The 20264-nt window shown below is 36.7% G+C and overlaps 2 protein-coding genes across 4 annotated transcripts; both read left to right on the forward strand.

The window, feature by feature from the left end:
• Positions 1-14002: 14002 nt before the first annotated feature.
• LOC149224796 (putative inactive beta-glucosidase 33) lies at positions 14003-17491 on the forward strand. Of its 3 annotated transcripts, XR_016249544.1 has the most exons (8): positions 14003-14223; positions 14314-14404; positions 16396-16462; positions 16588-16646; positions 16843-16918; positions 17022-17093; positions 17189-17276; positions 17417-17491. XR_016249544.1 is itself a non-coding variant. In XM_089386268.1 (7 exons), exons 1-6 carry the CDS (start codon positions 14096-14098, stop codon positions 17057-17059), a joined length of 459 nt encoding a protein of 152 aa, XP_089242394.1. In that variant the 5' UTR covers positions 14003-14095; the 3' UTR covers positions 17060-17093; positions 17189-17491. The 3 variants fall into 3 exon arrangements, 2 of the variants coding, with proteins under 2 accessions (XP_089242394.1, XP_089242395.1); XM_089386268.1 differs by having other exon boundaries at positions 17189-17491; XM_089386269.1 differs by lacking the exons at positions 16396-16462; positions 16588-16646; positions 16843-16918; ... (1 more) ...; positions 17189-17276; positions 17417-17491 and adding an exon at positions 15926-16370.
• A 1221-nt stretch (positions 17492-18712) lies between these two features.
• On the forward strand, positions 18713-19804 carry LOC149224797 (cold-regulated 413 inner membrane protein 2, chloroplastic-like). Its single transcript, XM_089388286.1, has 4 exons — positions 18713-18731; positions 18839-18901; positions 19027-19096; positions 19181-19804. The coding sequence occupies exons 1-4, from the start codon at positions 18713-18715 to the stop codon at positions 19359-19361; spliced, it is 333 nt and encodes a 110-aa protein (XP_089244412.1). The 3' UTR covers positions 19362-19804.
• The last annotated feature ends 460 nt before the right edge of the window (positions 19805-20264 follow it).

The raw sequence follows: 20264 nt of genomic DNA on the forward strand, positions 1-20264 counted from the left end.
TATTGGACTTTATAAAATATTATGTTTTTTCCATGAAGACAACATATGATGGTATGTATACAGTAGTTACATTGTATCAAGAAAATCCAGCACAAAAGATTTGAAGAACAAGAGCTAACCTGGTTTTACTAGCACTTCAGCAAATGGGAGGTGGGTTCTGCAGTTGATGACTGAGCTAGTCCCCTTTACTGTTTTGTTATGTTTATGCAAATCATCAATTGCATTTACATATCAGTGATTTGATCTCGTCCTTTCAGTTAAAGTTAAACTTTAAATAAAAAATCCATGTTTTCAAGAGATGGACTGTGTAGATGCTAATATGACATCTGGATCACAGTTAATAAACATAGGACACAGACATACATTGAGTTTAAGAGGTCAGGGCAGTTGTAGCAAATCAGATTTAGAAGCTACGACAACTCCTTGACAAACATAGGAAACTGAAATGATTTGAGAAGATATGACATGGGAGTGATGATGCTGGGAGAGCTTTGTTTGATTAAAAGAATGAAACACTTACATATGATAGAGCTTGGCATGATCTTGTGTTATGTGACTTGTCTTGAATGGGACAAGACATGCTTCTTGTGTTATGTGACTTGTATTGAATGGGACAAGACAGGCTTACATTTCTAAAATTTTCAGTAAAATGCATAGGTTCTGCAAACCGTTAAATTTAAAAATTGAAATGTTTTTGTAGACAGTATACATGGTACTTGCCACAATATTTGGAGTGTATATATCTTTGGATCAATTTTCAGGCCCTTTGCGCAGTGCAGCTACCCCAGCTGCTAAATATAAAACCTTGGGCATTGGAGGTTTTCATTAGAAAGATAATATAGTTGCTAGATAGATAGCGACAACGTCGGTGGCACCAGGATGGGTTGTAGCAAAGGCGAAGGCACATCGATTTCTTATCAGTGCAAATAAGGTTTTTCACAAACCTCTCCTTGTATGAAAATGTCTTTGTCATAAATAAAGAGCTAACCAGCCTGCCATTAAATAGACCTGCTAAATAGGAATCTCCAAGTAGCAGCATTTATTGACATAAGACCAGAATCAATACCTTGAAAATTTTCTCGAAGCAAATTGGAATCCCTAGGACAAATATGATTGTCCCACAGCCCTGACTGGTAACAACTACAATTATCTTTTTCGTATGATGGATATTAGAGTCAACCAAGATGCTGCTTGAGCAGGTATTCTCAATAGAGAGTCTGAAGAAAGCCTGAAATGCAGAATCACACTGGTGGAAAGCCAAACAATCTGCAACTACCTGGCAAACAACCCTATATTTAGATGAACATAAAATATTGGGAGAGAGGACAAAATTAAACAAATTAGAAGTAAGATACTAAGAAATATTTAGTAAATAGTTCTAAATAGGACGAGACATTACAACATTTCTTCCATGTGCTATATATATATATATATATATATATAGGAAACAAATATCTCCAAGTATAATTTTTGCACTTTAAAAAAGTTTACACTTAAAAAAAATTGATTTTCTTACTAGATTCATGGTTAAAATGGATCTATACTAGTGCTAATTACAAAAATTGACAACAAACCACTGTACCTTTTTTCTCAAGAAAAAAATTATAATTTCATTCATATAAAATGATTGAAAATTACATTTTACATAAACATATCATATGTATATTCGATGAACAACCCCAATAAAGGTTGTGTAAGCTTAAGGAAACAGGTAAGCCCAAAGCAATAGTCAACACTATTTTACAAGAAAAAAACAAAAAACATATATTGATAATTACAACCATAGTAGTGACATAACCGTTCTGCCCCAAAAAAATGTGGTGATACTGTCAATAAAACTGGATATAGAAAGAATACTACATATGGAAAATTTTGTATATAATATAAAGAGAGGTTATTTAGGTGTTGAAATGAGATGAGTGTCCCATAATGGTCGATGGAAGAACTCATAGGCATGTCCATTGACCTGTTCTTTTATATCCACGGGCTTTGTTCATATTGAGGCTTTCTTTTGAAAGGTAGTGCACTGTTAATTTCTTCAACTTATAAATATAAGAGCAAGAGCAAGTTAAAGAGGAGAGAGTAAATAATATCTTTTAGAATGGGCAAGAGAATAATGTTTCTACAAACTTGAATTTTGTTGAGCCAATTTATGGTGAGCATGGAGTCCCAAAGACATGTATAAGAGTGCATTTCTTTTCTCGAGTAAACAACGACAAAATTTTGCATGCCAAGAGGTTTGATTGATTGTTTGTCTTTTAAATGAAAATTATAAATTATGATGAATAAAAATTTAAAATAAATTTTACTTTTAAAAATATTGAAAATTTTGAAATACAATATTTTAATTTTTAAGAATTAATATTACTATTCATATAATATATAAATTAAATAATTAATAAAGGTTGATAAATATTAATTTATAATATCAAAACATTTATATAATATCTTTCGCATAACCAAAATTACAAAAATTAATTGAAGCATAACTTTATTTTAAATTATTATTATAATTAATTATAAAAAATTAAATATACGCATTTAAATATATATTAACAAGTTTCTTAATCATGAAGATTTATATCAAGTTATCATAGAAATTCTTAATCTATAAATAGATTTGATTACACTACTAACTATCAATATCATGATTTACCAGTATCAAATGTTTAAAAAGTCTTAATCTATAAATAAATTTTATTACAATATCATAAGTAACCAATACCAAATATCCCATTTTTTAATAAATTAATTTATTAAAAAATCATTTTGGACCAAAACTAGTGGCACTTGGACTTGCACACTTTCATGATATGTTTTTTGCTTTTTTAATAAATTAATTTAATATATTAAATCATTTTTTAATAAATTAATTTATTAAAAAATCATTTTGGATGAATAATAATAAAATATTAAAATTCCACAGGGCAGCTCAATTGGTGATCGCCATATTATAAATTATTATGTAAATCATGGTATTCAAGGTTCAAATCCCCCATGGGTCAAACCCACTAAAAATAATGATAATAATAAAATATTAAAAAAACTTTAAAAATTCAACATAATTTATGGGATCAACCACGCAGATTATGGTTTCAATTAACATGTGCGGGGCTCTGAACAATAATGGGTGTTTAGGTTTTGCAAAGCTTTGGACCAAAACTTTATGATTTTGTTGGGATGGAGGAAACGAAAATGATTGATCATGAGTTATTGAATTATGATGTTTTTATCACTGTGACAATGCATCTTTGTAAATAAATAAATAAATAAATAAATAAATAATATATATATATATAAAATGTTGTTCTGTACATTCCTCCGTATATATATATATATATATATATATATATATAATGTTGTTCTGTACATTCCTTCGTTTGCCATCGGGGTTTTCATTTCATATTGTATGGTGCATGGCATTTCATAATGTATGGTGAATGGCATTTCATAATGTACAGTGCACAGCGTAATGCTCTTCGCATGATGGTAAATGGTTTATGCTTAGCAGGTTTATGTGTTTGTTTTTCTTGACAATGATTATAAGTCTGGCTCTTCTCATTGCAAGATTCTTGTTCGTATACCCTACAGGATTAATACCTGAAATTCGCTCCTTAGAGCCAGGTTACACTTTCATGCATTCTCTCTGATTTACTCGTCCCGTATAGTGCCAAGGTTGGCAAGATTGCCTTCCTGTTGTTGTGAATATATATTTGTGTGCTTACATTGCTATCTTATAGATTTTATCTGCATGCTAGTGGAAGCAATTAGACTCTGGCATGAAGTCTACATACCCTCGCGGTTGCAACTTTGCTACTCAGAGTTTTCTTTATAGTCTAATTATATTTTTCATTCCATGAATGTTCCGGGGTTCCAATTTTAAATGTTATACTTTTCTGTGTTTCTTGAAATAAGGCATGTGAAGAGAATAAAGAAAGAACCCTATCGGTCTTTCTGTTGTTAATGGAATGTATTTCGTTTTGCTATAATGACAGTCTTTTTGAAGACTCTGAATCTATGGTGAGCCTGTGAGTTTTCTGTTTTACCATTATTCTTATAATCTCTGAAAAGATTTCCCAGCAGACCACTCACGCATTTGACTCCCAATTTTTTTTTTTTTTAAGGAACAAGATTCAAAACTCTTCACAAGCTACTAAACACTAGCATCAGTAAAAGTTCCTTTAGGAGGATAACCATACCTCTGCTCAGTTTCCCGTCCTGATTCCCTGTAAGAAAATTTCTCCCACTCCCCTTTCACAATATAAAGAGGAAACAGAGAAAAAAGAATAACATTATACAGCTTTCTAAACAGTCCCAACACAGAGGTTTCTTACGTACCTGGAGTTCTCCAGCTGAAGAGTTGTTCCTGACAGTCACCCGAATTAGGGTCTGCTGTCTTTCAATCCACCCGACCATGAGATTCGTCCTTTAGGACCAGAATCTCCCCCTTGCTTCTTGCTAGACCGCAGTCCTCTGCAAGTGCTCGTACAGTGAGCAGGGCTATCTGGTCATCACCAGACTTAGCCACTTTTCTTTCCTTATTGGATTCTTTCCTTTTTTCCTCTACCTATCACTACAGTGCAAATTTTCCTCTCCTCCCCTCCTTTTCTCTGGAAACTTTTCCAGTTAGGGGAGGTAGTTAGGGTTGCTTTCACAGCAACTGTCTTTCCACCTCAAGAGGACAACTTCCTCCTTGAGAATTACCTCCTTTTTAAGGAAACACTTCCTTCATCTCATAATGAAAACAAATTATATTTAAATTTTTAAATAGATAATAATAACAGGTTCAGTTTATATTTACCACAGTAAATCAAATATTTACATTTTTATCCCGGGGCATTACATCTTCCTCCCCTGAGATTGGACATCGTCCCGATGTCCTTCAGCTATGAACAGCCCTGGATAAGTCCTTTTCATAAGTTCTTCATCTTCCCAAGTGGCCTCATCAGGCCCAAAGTGCTGCCACTGCACTTTAACTTGGGTAATATCCCGCTTCCGCAACGTTACTTCTCTCCGGTCGAGGATGCTCAGCGGTTCGACCCGGATTTCTCCTTCCGGTTCTACCTGCAACATGCAACATCCTAAGTCAAATTTCCTTTAAAATAAAACATTTAGACTGATCTATTGAAGATAATTCTCACCTGAATATCTTGCCATTTAACCACATGTTTAGGATTATAGACATATTTTTTTAACACGGAGACATGAAAGACATTGTGGACTCGTATGTCTTAGCGCACCCACTCCACTGTAATGTGCTCTTTTTTGCTCGAATTCTCACATACACATGATCACCGACCTGATACTCCTTAAACCTCCTTTTACAGTCAGCAAAGTTATTTTGCCTATTCTGAGCTGCCTTCATATTAGATCGTACATTTTTAACCAGTCCCTCCATCTCCTTAAGCATTTCAGGACCTGACATCAATCTGTCTTCCGGTTCACTCCAGCTCGAGGGGGTGCGGCACTTCTATCCATACAATACTTCAAAAGGGCTCATTAGCAATGATGTGTGGTAGCCATTATTGTATGCGAACTCAACCAAGTGTAGATAGTCCTCCCACTTGGTTGGTTGCTGCATCACATATGCTCTCAACATATCTTCCACCACCTGGTTCACCCGTTCAGTTTGCCCGTCAGTTTGAGGGTGATAAGCCGTGCTAAAGTTCAGCTGAGTTCCCAATTCTTCAAACAATGTTTTCCAAAAGACCAATGTAAATTTTACATCATGGTCTGAAATTATTGTCTTTGGTAACCCATGCAGCTTAAATATATTTTGCATGAACACATGGGCAATCTGCACAACTCTGTAAGTAGATTGCACCGGTATAAAATGTACTGACTTACTTAGTTTGTCCACCACCACCATGATGGAGTCGTTATTTTTCTTTGACTTAGGCAAACCCGTTATAAAGTCCATAGTGATGGTTTCCCACTTCCATTCCGGGATGGGTAATGGTTGTAATAAACCCGCAGGATGTTGGTGTTCTGCTTTAATTTGCTGACATTCTAGACATTGTGCCAAATAACCAGCGACATCTTTCTTCATTCCCAGCCAATAATATTCTTTTCGAAGTGCAGTGATCATCTTTTGATATCCTGGGTATCCAGCGTAATGAATCTTATGATACTCATCCAATATCATATTTTTAATATTGTTCTGATTGGGCACGTACAATCTCCCTTTGTGATACAACATTCCAGCAACATCCAAAGCATAATCTGGCTGTTTTTCTTTGCTAGCTGGTTGCTGCACTTGCTGATAAACAACATCTTTTTCGGCTACCTCTTTAATCATTTCCCGAAGGGGCTTTTCCCTTCACTGCAAGGAATTTCGCATAGGCATTGCAATTTCCGACTCAAAGCGTTCGCCACCCAATTCTCTTTCCCTTTTAAATGCTTGATCTCAAAATCAAAACCACTTAGGAAATCCACCCACCGTGCTTGCCTTGCATTTAGAGTGGGCTAGCTAAAATAATTGGTCAGACTGTGGTGATCTGTCAATAACAGAAATTTTCTTCCCATAAGGTAATGTCGCCACATTTTCAGGGCGTGAATCACAGCTGCCAACTCTAGATCGTAAGCAGAATATTTTTGCTCATGCTCCTTTAATTTTCTTGATTTGTAAGCTATTACCTTCCCTTCCTGTATCAACACACCTCCTACTCCTTCTTTACTTGTGTCCGTGGAGACCACATAATCTTTGTTGGGATCAGCTATGGTCAAAATGGGTGTGGTGGTGAGCAGGTATTTAAGTAGCTCGAAACTTTTTTGACATTCAGGGGTCCACCTAAAGGCCCTTCCCGTTTTTTGTAAGGAAGTAATGGGATAAGCTACCCTTGAAAATCCTTCCACAAACCGTCTATAATAGCCTGCTAACCCCACGAAGGATCGGATGTTCGCCACATCTTTAGGTACCGCCATTCCATTATAGTCCTTATCTTTTCGGGATCCACTCTGATTCCTTCCTTAGTAATTATATGCCCCAAATATTGTATTTATTCTTTGTAAAATTCACATTTTCTTAACTTAGCGTATAGTTGGTGTTCTCGCAGGGTTTGCAATACTAATCTGAGGTGCTCCTGGTGCTCCTCCATAGTCCGAGAATAAATCAATATATCATCAATGAAAATCAGCACGAACTTATCCAAATACTGGTGAAATACGCTGTTCATTAGACACATAAAAGTTGTGGGGGCGTTGGTCAACCCAAAGGGTAACACCACAAATTCATAATGGCCATATCGTGTTCTAAAAGTTGTCTTAGCTATATCCTCCTCTTTAATCCTGACTTGGTGATACCCTGATCGCAAGTCAATCTTTGAAAAAATTGTTGCTCCCTTTACCTGATCAAACAGTTCATTGATACGGGGCAGAGGATATTTGTTTTTGATCGTCAATTTGTTTAGTTGACGATAATCTATACACATGCGAAGGGTCCTGTCTTTCTTCTTAACGAACAACACCGAGGCTCCCCAGGGTGACACACTGGGGCGGATATAGTTTTTGTCCAACAGCTCTTATAATTGCATTTTTAATTCTGTCAATTCTGGTATGCTCATTCTGTAGGGTGCCCAGGATACCGAGGCTACTCCTGGCACTAATTCAATGGTAAAATCTATATGTCTTTTAGGTGGTAGTCTGGGAATCTCCTCTGGAAACACATCAACAAATTCCACAGGAATATTCTCCATTGTGGTTGTTTTATCTTTTGAGTTGGTGTAGCCCACTTGGGCAGCATAAATCCAACATCCTTTCCTAATACATTTTGCTAAATGTGAGGCGGTTATGGGCCGAATTTGCACTGGCCGCTTGATTCCCTGCATTTCTTGCTTTATTCCAAGCTCATCCTTATAACTGATAGTCTTGGTTTTACAATTAATTATGGACCAGTGTTTCTCTAACCAGTCCATACCAATTAATATATCGTATGAACCAAGGGGAAGCACATTTAAATCTGCTGTAACTGACTGTCCTGTTATTTTTAAAGGGCAGTTTTTGATCTTAGCATTTACCCGTCTTTTTGCCCCTGTTGCCAACTGAACTAGCCAAGGGTCCTTAAACTTAACAGGTTGCAACTTACAGTGCTCCACAATTCTAGGACTAATATAACTTAATGTTGCACTAGGGTCAATTAAAATAGTTACAGCAAGGTCTAAGAGTTTACCTTCAAATTCCACCATGGTCGGCTGGTACTCCACCTGACGATCCTCCAGAGCAACATTAATCTTCGGTAGACTCCGTCCTACATCGCCAACCGTAGAAGCTTCATAGACTTGGGAAAATTGTTCAGTTCCTTTTCGTTGAGGGCAGTTTTTAACATAATGGGGTCCACCACAGCCCCAACATTGCACTGGAGACCTTGCTGTCCCTTGGCCAGTCCTTTGTTACCACCTCCGCGATTACCTTTTGCACTTCGAGCTAGCTTGCTGCTTTTCTTATCGATCCATCTCTTACCCAGGATTTCTCCCTTCTGCTTGCTTTGCTGGTAGCAGGGCTTTGCGTATAGCCTCGTCCATCATCTTTGGGTTGTCAAATTTGATTCTTTCTCTCATATTCAAGGGTAAACTACTGATAAACCTTTGTACTTTAGCTTTTTCTTCCTGAATATAAGGCACATAACGTAATAATGAAGTAAAGCGAGTGATGAACTCGTCCATAGTTTGCTGTCCCAATCGCAGGTCATGGAACTCTCTTGCCTTTTCGTCATAGAATCGTTCTATCACGTATCTTTCTTTAAAGTATTTTTGAAAATTTTCCCAAGTGATAGTCTGTTCACTCACTCCTTTTACCATCTTAACCTCCTCCCACCACAGGGTAGCTTTCCCCTGCAATTCGAAAATGGCCAACCTTGCCTTAAGATTGTGATCATATTCATATAGCTGGAAATATGTGTTCATATTAATCAACCACGCCTCAACTGCCTCCTCCTGTTCTCCGTCAAAGTGTGGCGGTTTGATCTTGCAGAATTCCCCTTGCAACTCTACTCGATGCTTTTTTGATGTCTGCTGTTCGGAGGCATTATCAGATCGTTCATCCTCCCTTCCTTCCGACTCTTCGGGTTTTGTGTTTTGATTCTGTTCCCCTGACATCCTTTGTTGCTCAGCACTGGGATTCAGTGGTTGCTGATTTTGCTTGTCAGATAGGCTCTTTATAATTCTCTCCTGTTCCATTGTTAACCTTGCATTATCCTCCCTCAATCGGGCCATTTCATTTTTCAATTCCTACACTGTCTCCAAAATTGCAAGGTTTGTATTGCAAGCCTCCTCTCCAAGCTGTACCCATAATTCGGGGTTATTCTCTGCAGGTCCCTGTCCCACTACAAATTTATGTGACGCACTGTCTGCTCTCCTCATATTGTCAATCTTTCTCATGAACTTAAAAATAAAAATAACAGGTGTGTAGTCACGCATCAAATTTTTTTTTTTTTTTTACTGCTCGTTAGAGATGGAAATAAATTATATTCAATCTGTATATCAATTCCAATTCCTAGAGGCCACAGTTTTTGATACTGGGCTCTGATACCACTTGTAATGTCCCCACGAATTAACCTGCGTGTAATAATTTTTTTTTACAAATACACATATTCTATACCACCCTTGCATGCTTCTGAACGCAAACATTTCAACTTTAATGCTACCTACATGCAGGAAACACAATAGAAATGGCTATGTATAGAATTATTTGGTCATTTTTGAGCTTAATTGGAAATATCCCGTGGAGAATAGAGAATTGTCTGTTGGATTTAATGCTGGCAAAGCTGCTCCTTACACCTGGCCTTGGCATTTATGTTTGCTAGCTCATTCACGTGATGAGGGTATGATTTATGAACCCTCTGCTTATGCGCCCTTGGGCTCCTCCCCGCATCGACGATGTGGAAGCAAGGTAGCCCATCTGAGGGTGAGGCTGGCTCGATACACATCAACTCAGTTAATCGATCCATTGATGTTTCCAAAAGCATTTGGCCTTGGCCTTGCAACAGCTCCATTTTCCTTCCTGGTGCCGAACACGCTCAAAACCTCTGCTTGACGATGAATGGTTATGGCTCTGGAGCTTTGCCAAGTTCCGGATCGATTTGGGACCGGGTTTTTAGCAGCAGCTGCCTTGTGGTAAGAATTTCACCCTGCTGTTTGTAAGTTTTTTTTTTTTTTTCACACTCTTACTGTATTCCTTTGTTATCTGTTCGGCCCGAAATTCTAATATGCTTCAGGTTTGTCTCTGTTTCCTATGGACGAGGAATACGGGTCTTACTCCAGCAAGTTATGCATGGGTGCGGGTGTAGCTACCCAACTTTCGGGTCCTAACCTCTCAAAGCTCGACTGACAGGTAAGTTCCTACGAGATTTCCGCTTGTCATTTGTTAACTTAAACGTTCTGCTGCAAGAAGTAAGGGTTCTTAGCATGATATAAAGAGCTCTTTATCTTTGTCGGTTAGTAATGGCCCTCTGGCCCCGTCCCTTACGGCTTCTCCTTTTTGCTTAATGTACAGAGTATTGGCAGGACTTGAGCCTGGCAGGTCCGCCCAGCTCATATAAGGGTTGGGAATCCATCCCTCGAAAGGGTTTTTGAACTGTTAACTATATTTTGATGAGCCCTCGAGCTCTCTTATACATTTGCTTATGTAATGGATCCTCTGTTAAATAATTTTATTCGGGTTATTTCCCTTGGTGAACATTTTGTGGCTCCCTACGTTTTCAAGACTGTTCATGCACACAATATTTATGTATACTCCAGTTCTTCTACTGTTGGTCTGGTCTCCACGACCCGAGTTCTGTCAGTTGAGGGATGAGCACCTTTCCTGTGGCGCATGAGTTATTGAATTATGATGTTTTTATCATTGTGACAGTGCATCTTTGTAAATATATATATATATATATATATATATATATATATATAATGTTGTTTTGTACATTCTTCCGTTTGCCAGCGGGGTTTTCATTTCATATTGTATGGTGCACGACATTTCATAATGTACAGTGCACGGCATAATGCTCTTCACATGATGGTAAAGGGTTTATGCTTAGCAGGTTTATGTGTTTGTTTTTTTTGACAATGATTATAAGTCTGGCTCTTCTCACTACTAGATTCTTGTTCGTATACCCTACAAGATTAATACCTGAAATTCGCTCCTCAGAGCCAGGTTACACTTTCATGCATTCTCTCTGATTTACTCGTCCCGTATGGTGCCAAGATTGGCAAGATTGCCTTCCTGTTGTTGTGAATATATATTCGTGTGCTTACATTGCTATCTTATAGATTTTATCTGCATGCTAGTGGAAGCAATTAGACTCTGGGCATGAAGTCTGCATACCCTTGCGGTTGCGACTTTGCCACTTAGAGTTTTCTTTATAGTCTAATTATATTTTTCATTCCACGAATGTTCCGGGGTTCCAATTTTAAATGTTATACTTTTCTGCGTTTCTTGAAATAAGGCATGTGAAAAGAATAAAGAAAGAACCCTATTGGTCTTTCTGTTGTTAATGGAATGTATTTCATTTTGCTATAATGACAGTATTTTTGAAGACTCTGAATCTATGGTGAGCCTGTGAGTTTTCTGTTTTACCATTATTCTTATAATCTTTGAAAAGATTTCCCAACAGACCACTCACGCATTTGACTCCCAATTTTTATTATTATAAAGGAACAAGATTCAAAACTCTTCACAAGCTACTAAACACTAGCATCAGTAAAAGTTCCTTTAGGAGGATAACCATACCTCTGCTTAGTTTCTCGTCTTGATTCCCTGTAAGAAAATTTCTCCCACTCCCCTTTCACAATATAAAGAGGAAACAGAGAAAAAAAAATAACATTATACAGATTTCTAAACAGTCCCAACATAGAGGTTTCTTACGTACCTGGAATTCTCCGGCTGAAGAGTTGTTCCTGACAGTCACCCGAATAAGGGCCTATTGTCTTTCAATCCACCCGACCATGAGATTCGTCCTTCAGGACCAGAATCTCCCCCCTTGCTTCTTGCTAGACCGCAGTCCTCTGCAAGTGCTCGTATAGTGAGCAGGGCTATTTGGTCATCACCAGACTTAGCCACTTTTCTTTCCTTATTGGATTCTTTCCTTTTTTCCTTTGCCTGTCACTACAACGCAGATTTTCCTCCCCTCCCCTCATTTTCTTTGGAAACTTTTCCAGTTAGGGGAGGTAGTTAGGGTTGATTTCACAGCAACTGTCTTTCCACCTCAAGAGGACAACTTCCTCCTTGAGAATTACCTCCTTTTTAAGGAAAAACTTCCTTCATCTCATAATGAAAACAAATTATATTTAAATTTTTAAATAGATAATAATAACAGGTTCAATTTATATTTACCACAATAAATCAAATATTTACATTTTTATCCGGGGGCATTACATAGGTTGATTTAATTATCAATTATAATTAATTATACATATAATTATAAATTTTATTTATTTATTTATTTTTATATAAATTGACTAAGTCAAAATGTTTAGCAAGACGAGACATTACAATATTTCTTCCATACTACACTGGAGAGGGCCTAGTTACGACATTTCTTCCATGTGCTATATATATAGGAATCAAATATCTCCAAGTATAATTTTTGTACTTTAAAAAAATTGATTTTCTTACTAGATTCGTAGTTAAGATAGATTTATACTGGTGTTAATTACAAAAATTAACAACAAACCACTATACTTTTTTTCTATAAAAAAATTGTCATTTCCTATCATATAAAATGATTGAAAATTACATTCTACATAAAACATATCATATGTATATTCAATGACCAAAAAAAAGTTGTGTAAGCTCAAGGAAACAGGGAAGCCCAAAGCAATCGTCAACACTATTTTACAAGGAAAAAAACAAAAAAACATATATTGATAATTACAACCATAGTAGTGAGATAACCGTTCTGCCCCCAAAAAAACGTGGTGATACTGTCAATAAAACTGGATATAGAAAGAATACTACGTATGGAAAATTTTATATATAATATAAAGAGAGGTTATTTAGGTGTTGAAATGAGATGAGTGTCCCATAATGGTCGATGGAAGAACTCATAGGCATGTCCATTGACCTCTTCTTTTATATCCATGGGCTTTGTTCATATTGAGGCTTTCTTTTGAAAGGTAGTCTACTGTTAAGTTCTTCAACTTATAAATATGAGAGAAAGTTAAAGAGGAGAGAGTAAATAATCTTCAGAATATCTTTTAGAATGGTTAGGAGAATAATGTTTCTACAAACTTGAATTTTGTTGAGCATTTATGGTGAGTATGGAGTCCCCAAAGACATATATGTGAGTGCATTTCTTTTCTCGAGTAAACAACGACAAAATTTTGCATGCCAAGAGTTTTGATTGATGGTTTGTCCTTTTAAATGAAAATTGTAAATTACGATAAATAAAAATTTAAAGTAAATTTTATTTTTAAAAATATTGAAAATTTTGGAATGCAATATTTTAATTTTTAAGAATTAATATTACTATTCATATAATTTATAAATTAAATAATTAATAAAAGTTGATAAGTATTAATTTATAATATCAAAACATTTATATAATACTTTTCACATAACCAAAATCACAAAAATTAATTGAAGTATAGCTTTATTTTAAAATATTATTATTATTAACTATAAAAAAATTAAATATATGCATTTAAATATTTATTAACAAGTTTCTTAATCCTGAAGATTTATATCAAGTTATCATAGAAATTCTTAATCTATAAATAGATTTGATTACACTACGAACTATCAATATCATGATTTACCAGTATCAAATGTTTAGAAAGTCTTAATCTATACATAAATTTTATTACAATATCATAGATAACCAATATCAAATATCCAAAAACACTAATTTAAAAAACATTTTTTAATAAATTAATTACGCTGTAAGGCGTTTCCCTCTGGAATGAACTTCCCTAAAATCTACTTGTCATCCTGTGCGCCGTTAGATTATGTGTTAGACGATTAGAGTATTGTTAGTCGTTCGATTAAGGGAAGGCAGTTGAATGGTTGTAATTGTTCATCATAAGCTCACGTCACCGCAACCGTCGCAGGGTTTAGAATGAGCCGGCACTGGGAAGCTGAAGCGAACAAAATTATTTCATAGAGCAATGATATGAATGAGAACTGTTCTTGCTTGCTTCAGCTACCCTCCACAGGATCCACTGAACTTGTTTCCAGGGCTCTGGCCTGGTATCACGGAACCTTGTTTCTTCCCGGTTATTTCATCACGGCAGAACTCGGGTAATCTCACCATGGAAGCTCTTATCTTCCGAGTTATAATGTTTAATTTGAAACCAGGTTTTTACTTGTTTTCATGGGTTGTTTTTGCAGGCCAGCAACAAACCCCAACAAACTCCAAGTGGGGTTGGTGCTGTCGGCTGTCAAGAACTCCGAAAGTGCAGGAACAACTTCTCTCACTCAGGTTGGCGAGCTCAGCCTAAGGCTTGTCTTGCGATTTCCTTTGAAGCTCTGTAGGCTTTATTACTGTGGAACATGTCTGGTTATTCCTCTTCCAGAAGAGGGTTTGATAGTGAAATGAGTTATTGTACAACCGGAACTTGCCTGCGGTATCCTAGGGCTTCCTGAAGCTACCGCCCCTATGAATGTTTGCAAGAAAATCAGCCTTAATCTCTGGTTTGAGGATCCTCGGCCCAGAATATAGTTTAATGGTTCACAACCGACAGCACGGTTTTTCCCTTAATTACAAATTCTCTGTATAAGATCTACTATGACTATTTATTTTCTGCAATGTAATTTAAACGGTTTGACACATTCAAATTTGGTTTAGGCTGATGATACTCTGTATTCGTTATGACTGTTGCATTTCAGCGACCAAGAGGTATGCGGAAATTATTTCTGTCCCTCAAGATCACTCCCAGCATAGTAATAATATTCATTCAGTTCAATGCCTAATTAAGTTCTGGAGCATCTTTTCGCCCTTTCAGCAATTGTATTAGTCTTTTAAAAAAAATGTATTTATGTCTGGAAGAAATGGGGTAGTCATGCTGTTACATCTCCTCGGTGTTTCACAGGTTTACTCATTTCCAGTTAATGAATAAGATTGTTGATATCTCTCTTTACAGTTCATTCTATAAATAAATAGGGTTATGGGTTTCATTCTTATCGTTTTGACGAATACTGTTATTTGCATTTGCTCGTTGTATATCATTTCTACAGTGGAGATTTCCCAGTTTCCCCAATGGAGCTCTTTCTTTGAAATTGGGGTTTCTTCCCCAGGAGGGTCAATCTACCTGAACAGGTTACCCTGGCTGGAGGATAGGTATTTTAATACCTCACTTACCCTCAGACCAGTGTATTGGCACTATGAACATGGTTCATTTACTCCCTTTACTTTGGTTTATCAGTCACAGTGTCTCTGTTGATTATGGGTTGAATAACATTACCATTTCAATCCTGTTAGACAGGTATATCTCACAGTATGCTCTATCAATTTGTACAATTTATTTGTCCAAGAATGCATACTCAAATAAGTACTGTGTAATTCTTACATATACCACTTGTTGTCCCAGTTACATGTTTAATTCATAAGTACATAATAAAAGCAGTCTTTTCTTACTTAAGTTGTATTCTTTACTTATCTATTGCACAATTTATTTGTCCAAGAATGCATACTCAAATAAGTACTGTGTAAGTCTTACATATACCACTTGTTGTCCTAGTTACATGTTTAATTCATAGGTACATAACAAAAGCAGTCTTTTCTTACTTAAGCTGTATTCTTTACTTATCTATTGCACTCTCAGCAACATATCATAAGCAGTATTATTTGGCTTATCTAATGCATTCTCATAACATAAACAGAACTACTTTTTCTTATCTGATGCATTCTCAGAAGCATAACCTAAACAGAATTACTTATTCTTATCTATTGGATTCTCAGAAGCATATCATAAACATAATTACTTATCTGATGCGTTCACAGTTTTCCAAGAAAGTGAATTCGGGACAGGACCACACCTCCCAGCCTATGGAACTGGCAATGGAAATCACGTCCAAGTTCCCCCTGAGCTTCCTCCTTCCATTACAGTTGTTGAGAGTAAACTCTCACAGGTTACTTCTCAGGGCTCAAAACCGTAGTCCGGCCTGGAAAAGTCAGATTTTCTATCTGGCAGGGAGGTTTCCACTAGCACCAAGCTAGCTCCAGATAACCTTCCCCAAGGCAGCCCCAAATAACCTTCCCCAAGGCAACACAATATTCACACTCTGTTTCTCTAGGTGGTCACCTCTCTCCTTACGAACCCCTCCTCATGCCCTCTGAACTCTTTTTGTCTCCAGGACTTCGAAATTGCCCGGTAGTGCTAATTCTGCCATGGCAAACTCAGTTCCAGTTTGTGCCCATATGGAATACTGTCCAGCGTGTTTCTTTGCAAAATAACATTTGGTTTTCTGCAGTATGAAGGAGCTGCAACAGAAGATGGCTGGAAGCGAAGCATCTTTGACACTTTCACTCACAGGGAAGGTCTGTTTCATCACATATCTTCATTCATCCCTTCATTTGCATTCTACCCAGTTCCTTACTTTACTTTGGGACTTTCAAGGCCAAGGCTGGAAGTGAGCTGTTGTTTGTTTTAACTGTATTGTCAGGGATTACTTTGGATGGAGGTAATGGAGATGTAGTTGTTGATCAATACCATCGTTACAAGGTATCATTATCTGCAAATCTAAGAACAATAAATGTCACTAGGACAACCTATATGCAGTGGCTACTTGTAAGCCATCCTCAAGCTTTATGTGCATGTCCAACCCCATTATTGTTGTTTTCATACTAATGTATCAATAGTTAAACTCCTAGATGATTTGGGTATCAACCTGATGCAAAATTTCATGTGGGTTTTGAAGGAGGATATTGATCTAATGTCTACGATGGGAGTAGATGCTTATAGATTTTCAATCTCATGGCCCAGGCTTATTCCTGGTATATTTCTGTTTGAGCTCTCACCACATGTTTAATCTTGAGAATTTAGTAAACACTCAATGGACAATGGTAGGAAATAACTATTTCACATATATTGATGCAGATGGCGAAGGACCCATCAACCCAAAAGGCGTTGAGTAGTATAATAACCTCATAAATGAGCTTTTGTCCCATGGTAGTATTTATTGACAAACTTGACTCTCTACTTTGTTTTTATTCCTGTGACTATCATCCTCAAAACTGTTAATCGTTTCACAATGCATGTCTCAGGCATTCAACCACATGTGACATTGTACGACTTTGATCTGCCCCAAGCTCTGTAAGATTCCTATGGAGGTTTCTTAAATCCACAGATTGTGTAAACATCTTATGTCATCTCCAGTTCTTGTTTTTCTTCCCATGTGGGTTGACACACAAGTCAAAGCATCAATTTATGGTGCATTAATAACCTTATGGTTAGAGAAGCAGAGTTCTCTAATCTACTTTGATCTTATGTAGGGAGGATTTTAAAGGTTATGCAGATGTGTGTTTCAGAGAGTTTGGTGATCGAGTGAAATATTGGTCCACTTTCAATGAGCCCAATGTTTTTGGCACTGCAGGATATGATGACGGCGTTTTCCCACCTCAAAGATGTTCCCAACCATTTGGAAATTGTATTGCTGGAAACTCAACTGTTGAGCCATATATTGTTGGTCACCATGTTTTGCTATCACATATAGCTGTTGTGGAGCTGTACAGGAAAACCTATCGGGTCCTTTTCCTCTTTGATCTATGTTCATCTCCATTCATTCTATGAGATTTTAAAAATTTCTCGATGAATGCAGGAAAAGCAAAAGGGTTGGATTGGATTAGTAATTTTAGTACATTGGATGATACCTCTTACCAATAAATCCACAGATGTGGCTGCTACTCAAAGAGCAAATGGTTTTATGGTGGGCTGGTGAGTGATTTCTACTTTCATTCTGCTAATTTTGATATTTTCAATCCGTTATTCGATCTGATTACAACACATTCTATTTTCAATCCATTATATGATATTGTTGCTCCACATCCTAGATTGGTTTTACAGCTATACAATCCCCTCTCTAAAGATTAGCTCAAAACTCTGCCAAGGATAGATTTGTTCATGACAATCTCTCTTAGAGCATCTTAGATTGGTTTTCCAGCTATACAATCCCCCCCTCTCTAAAGAACAACTCAAAACTCTTCTAAGGATAACTTTGTTAAGGACAATCTCTCTCAAGTTCAAAACTCTGCTAAGGATAACTTTGTTAAGGACAATCTCTTTCAGGTTCAAAGCTCCGCTAAGGATAACTTTGTTAAGGACAATCTCTCTCAAGCCTACTGTTGAGACAAGGGGCTCCTTCAGAATGCTAACTAATTTGGGATAGGCAACCTCAATTTACTAGATTTTTCTACTACAACAATCTGTTGAGCTTTTTAGCTTTTGCTTTCTGGCTGTTTCCAATTGTCAATATATTCCTCTCAGAAAATGGAATACCTCAAAGGCTCTCTTGGGGTTCATAATTTAATTTTTATTTCAGCTTTAGATCTTTATACACAAATGTCTCAAGTTTTATTTGCTTTTGCTTTTGCCCGTTTCCAAAGGTCAGTACTCTAAAAAAGGCATTAGGCTTTTTTGAGTCATAATTCAACTTTTATTTTTGGGACTCAAGTAGTTGTTGAGGAAAAAAATGATTCAATTATGGTGTTGCAGGGTTTTGATGTTATCAAAGCACACAGCCATCGACAAATCTTTCCTTGTTCCACTGTTGGCCCTAGAGGCACCTGGAGATGTCATTTCTTGGATCAGGTGACCAGGTTCTTCCCAGTTGCAAAATTAGACAAATTCCAGTGAAGTGAACTGAGAGTTTAAACTTCACCCCACATTTCGATTTGTTTGTCTACATTATTACAAAGGTGATTATGGTTTGTGGACTGCCTTTTTGGTCTTCCTTGTTAGACTATTTTACTACATTCTTGGTGAGTCACAAGAACTCAAATGCCATCCTATTTTACTTACTTGGTCGTTCTTTCCTGCACAGTATATTGAGTTGAATTGCATGACAGAACTGTAGTGTTTGACAAACTTAATTTGTTGGGAACAGGGGAATTGGAACTGCCATTTTTATTTGTGTTACTGGTGATTATTGCTCCTTATCAAGCCATGAACCTGAGGCAAGTTGTTGTTTTCCTTAACAAATGATTGAATTGGTGTTTGGAAATGTGGATGGTAGTTTATGGGATGTTGTTGATTTGCAGAGGAACCCAAGCTGGAATAGTCATTTCCATAGCGGCTTTTGCATACTTGATCTATCAACACGTCACCAGGACAGGGGGTATTAGAAAGGCTTTTGATCAGGGAGTTGTTGTACCCACCATTGCTGCTGCGTTCCTTATCTGTGTGCCGTTTATATTCCTCGTTAAAGGGTATATATTTTAATTTAACCAGGTGTTAGGCCTAAACAATGCCATTTTTGTAAAGCCATCTTGACTCCCTACTTAAAACTTTCAAATTATTATTGTGGAAAATAGTACATCTAAGGTGGTGTCTAATAAAGATCTAGTATATAAATAAGTCCAACAAGCTGCATGATTGACTCCTTGGAAGCCTTGTCTTCTTGGCAAATCATGTCAATTTGGATTGCATGAGAGATTGGTTGAGAAAATTAGATCGGCTCTTTCTGGATATGTTTGAACCTCCTCTATCCTTTGCAAGGGTAGCTTGTTGGCTGACTTGTTGAAAGCACTATTTTTGTCCATGGAGACAAAAACTGTATGAATAATATTTTAAAGAACACAAGGTTTTTTCAGTGGTCAAACCATGCCTTTTATTCAAAGTTGCAGATACCATACATGCATTGATATTCCTCTGCTTTTAAAAAATAAAGGATCCTCTATATTATGAGAGTATACTGAGTTGGAGGGTTTTAAAATTCAGGTTAAATAACTTATTTCTTTGCCTTTTATGCATGCGAGGCATGATCACACAAGGTTATCCATTATTCACAGTTCTGAAATATTGTGGAGCTCTTGTGCACAGTATTTATTTTCAATTTTTTGATATTTTCTATCTATTTTTTGTTCCCACCAACACGCAATGTTGCATCTCCATCACTCTAGAATAGAAACTTGACATCTGGAATTGCAGAAAAATGATATCAATTGGAAGGCCTAGCTGCAAAGCATTTCTAGGGTGTGTAGAGCAATTTCAACAAAAAACGTGTAGCAGTGGGGGAAACATTCTAGGGTATTTGATGTTTTACTAGCTTAAAATTGTAATTAAATTAAATCAAAACTTTATTCTGAAATAATATAAAATTAGTATAAACCTGACTTACAATGA

This window comes from Pinus tabuliformis, chromosome Q (assembly GCF_031772625.1).
Source record: "Pinus tabuliformis cultivar Carrire ecotype Pingquan chromosome Q, CPIR1, whole genome shotgun sequence".
Lineage (NCBI taxonomy): Eukaryota > Viridiplantae > Streptophyta > Pinopsida > Pinales > Pinaceae > Pinus > Pinus tabuliformis.

Bases quoted from the DNA above. Each gene is read 5' to 3' on its own strand.
- LOC149224796 (XM_089386268.1), top strand. From the start codon at position 14,096: ATGAATGAGAACTGTTCTTGCTTGCTTCAGCTACCCTCCACAGGATCC. The intron at 14,224-14,313 runs GTAATCTCACCA...TTGTTTTTGCAG, and splicing joins TTCATCACGGCAGAACTCGG to GCCAGCAACAAACCCCAACA. The intron at 16,463-16,587 runs GTCTGTTTCATC...CTGTATTGTCAG, and splicing joins CACTTTCACTCACAGGGAAG to GGATTACTTTGGATGGAGGT.
- LOC149224797 (XM_089388286.1), top strand. The intron at 18,902-19,026 runs GTGAGTCACAAG...TGTTGGGAACAG, and splicing joins ACTATTTTACTACATTCTTG to GGGAATTGGAACTGCCATTT. The intron at 19,097-19,180 runs GCAAGTTGTTGT...GTTGATTTGCAG, and splicing joins TATCAAGCCATGAACCTGAG to AGGAACCCAAGCTGGAATAG.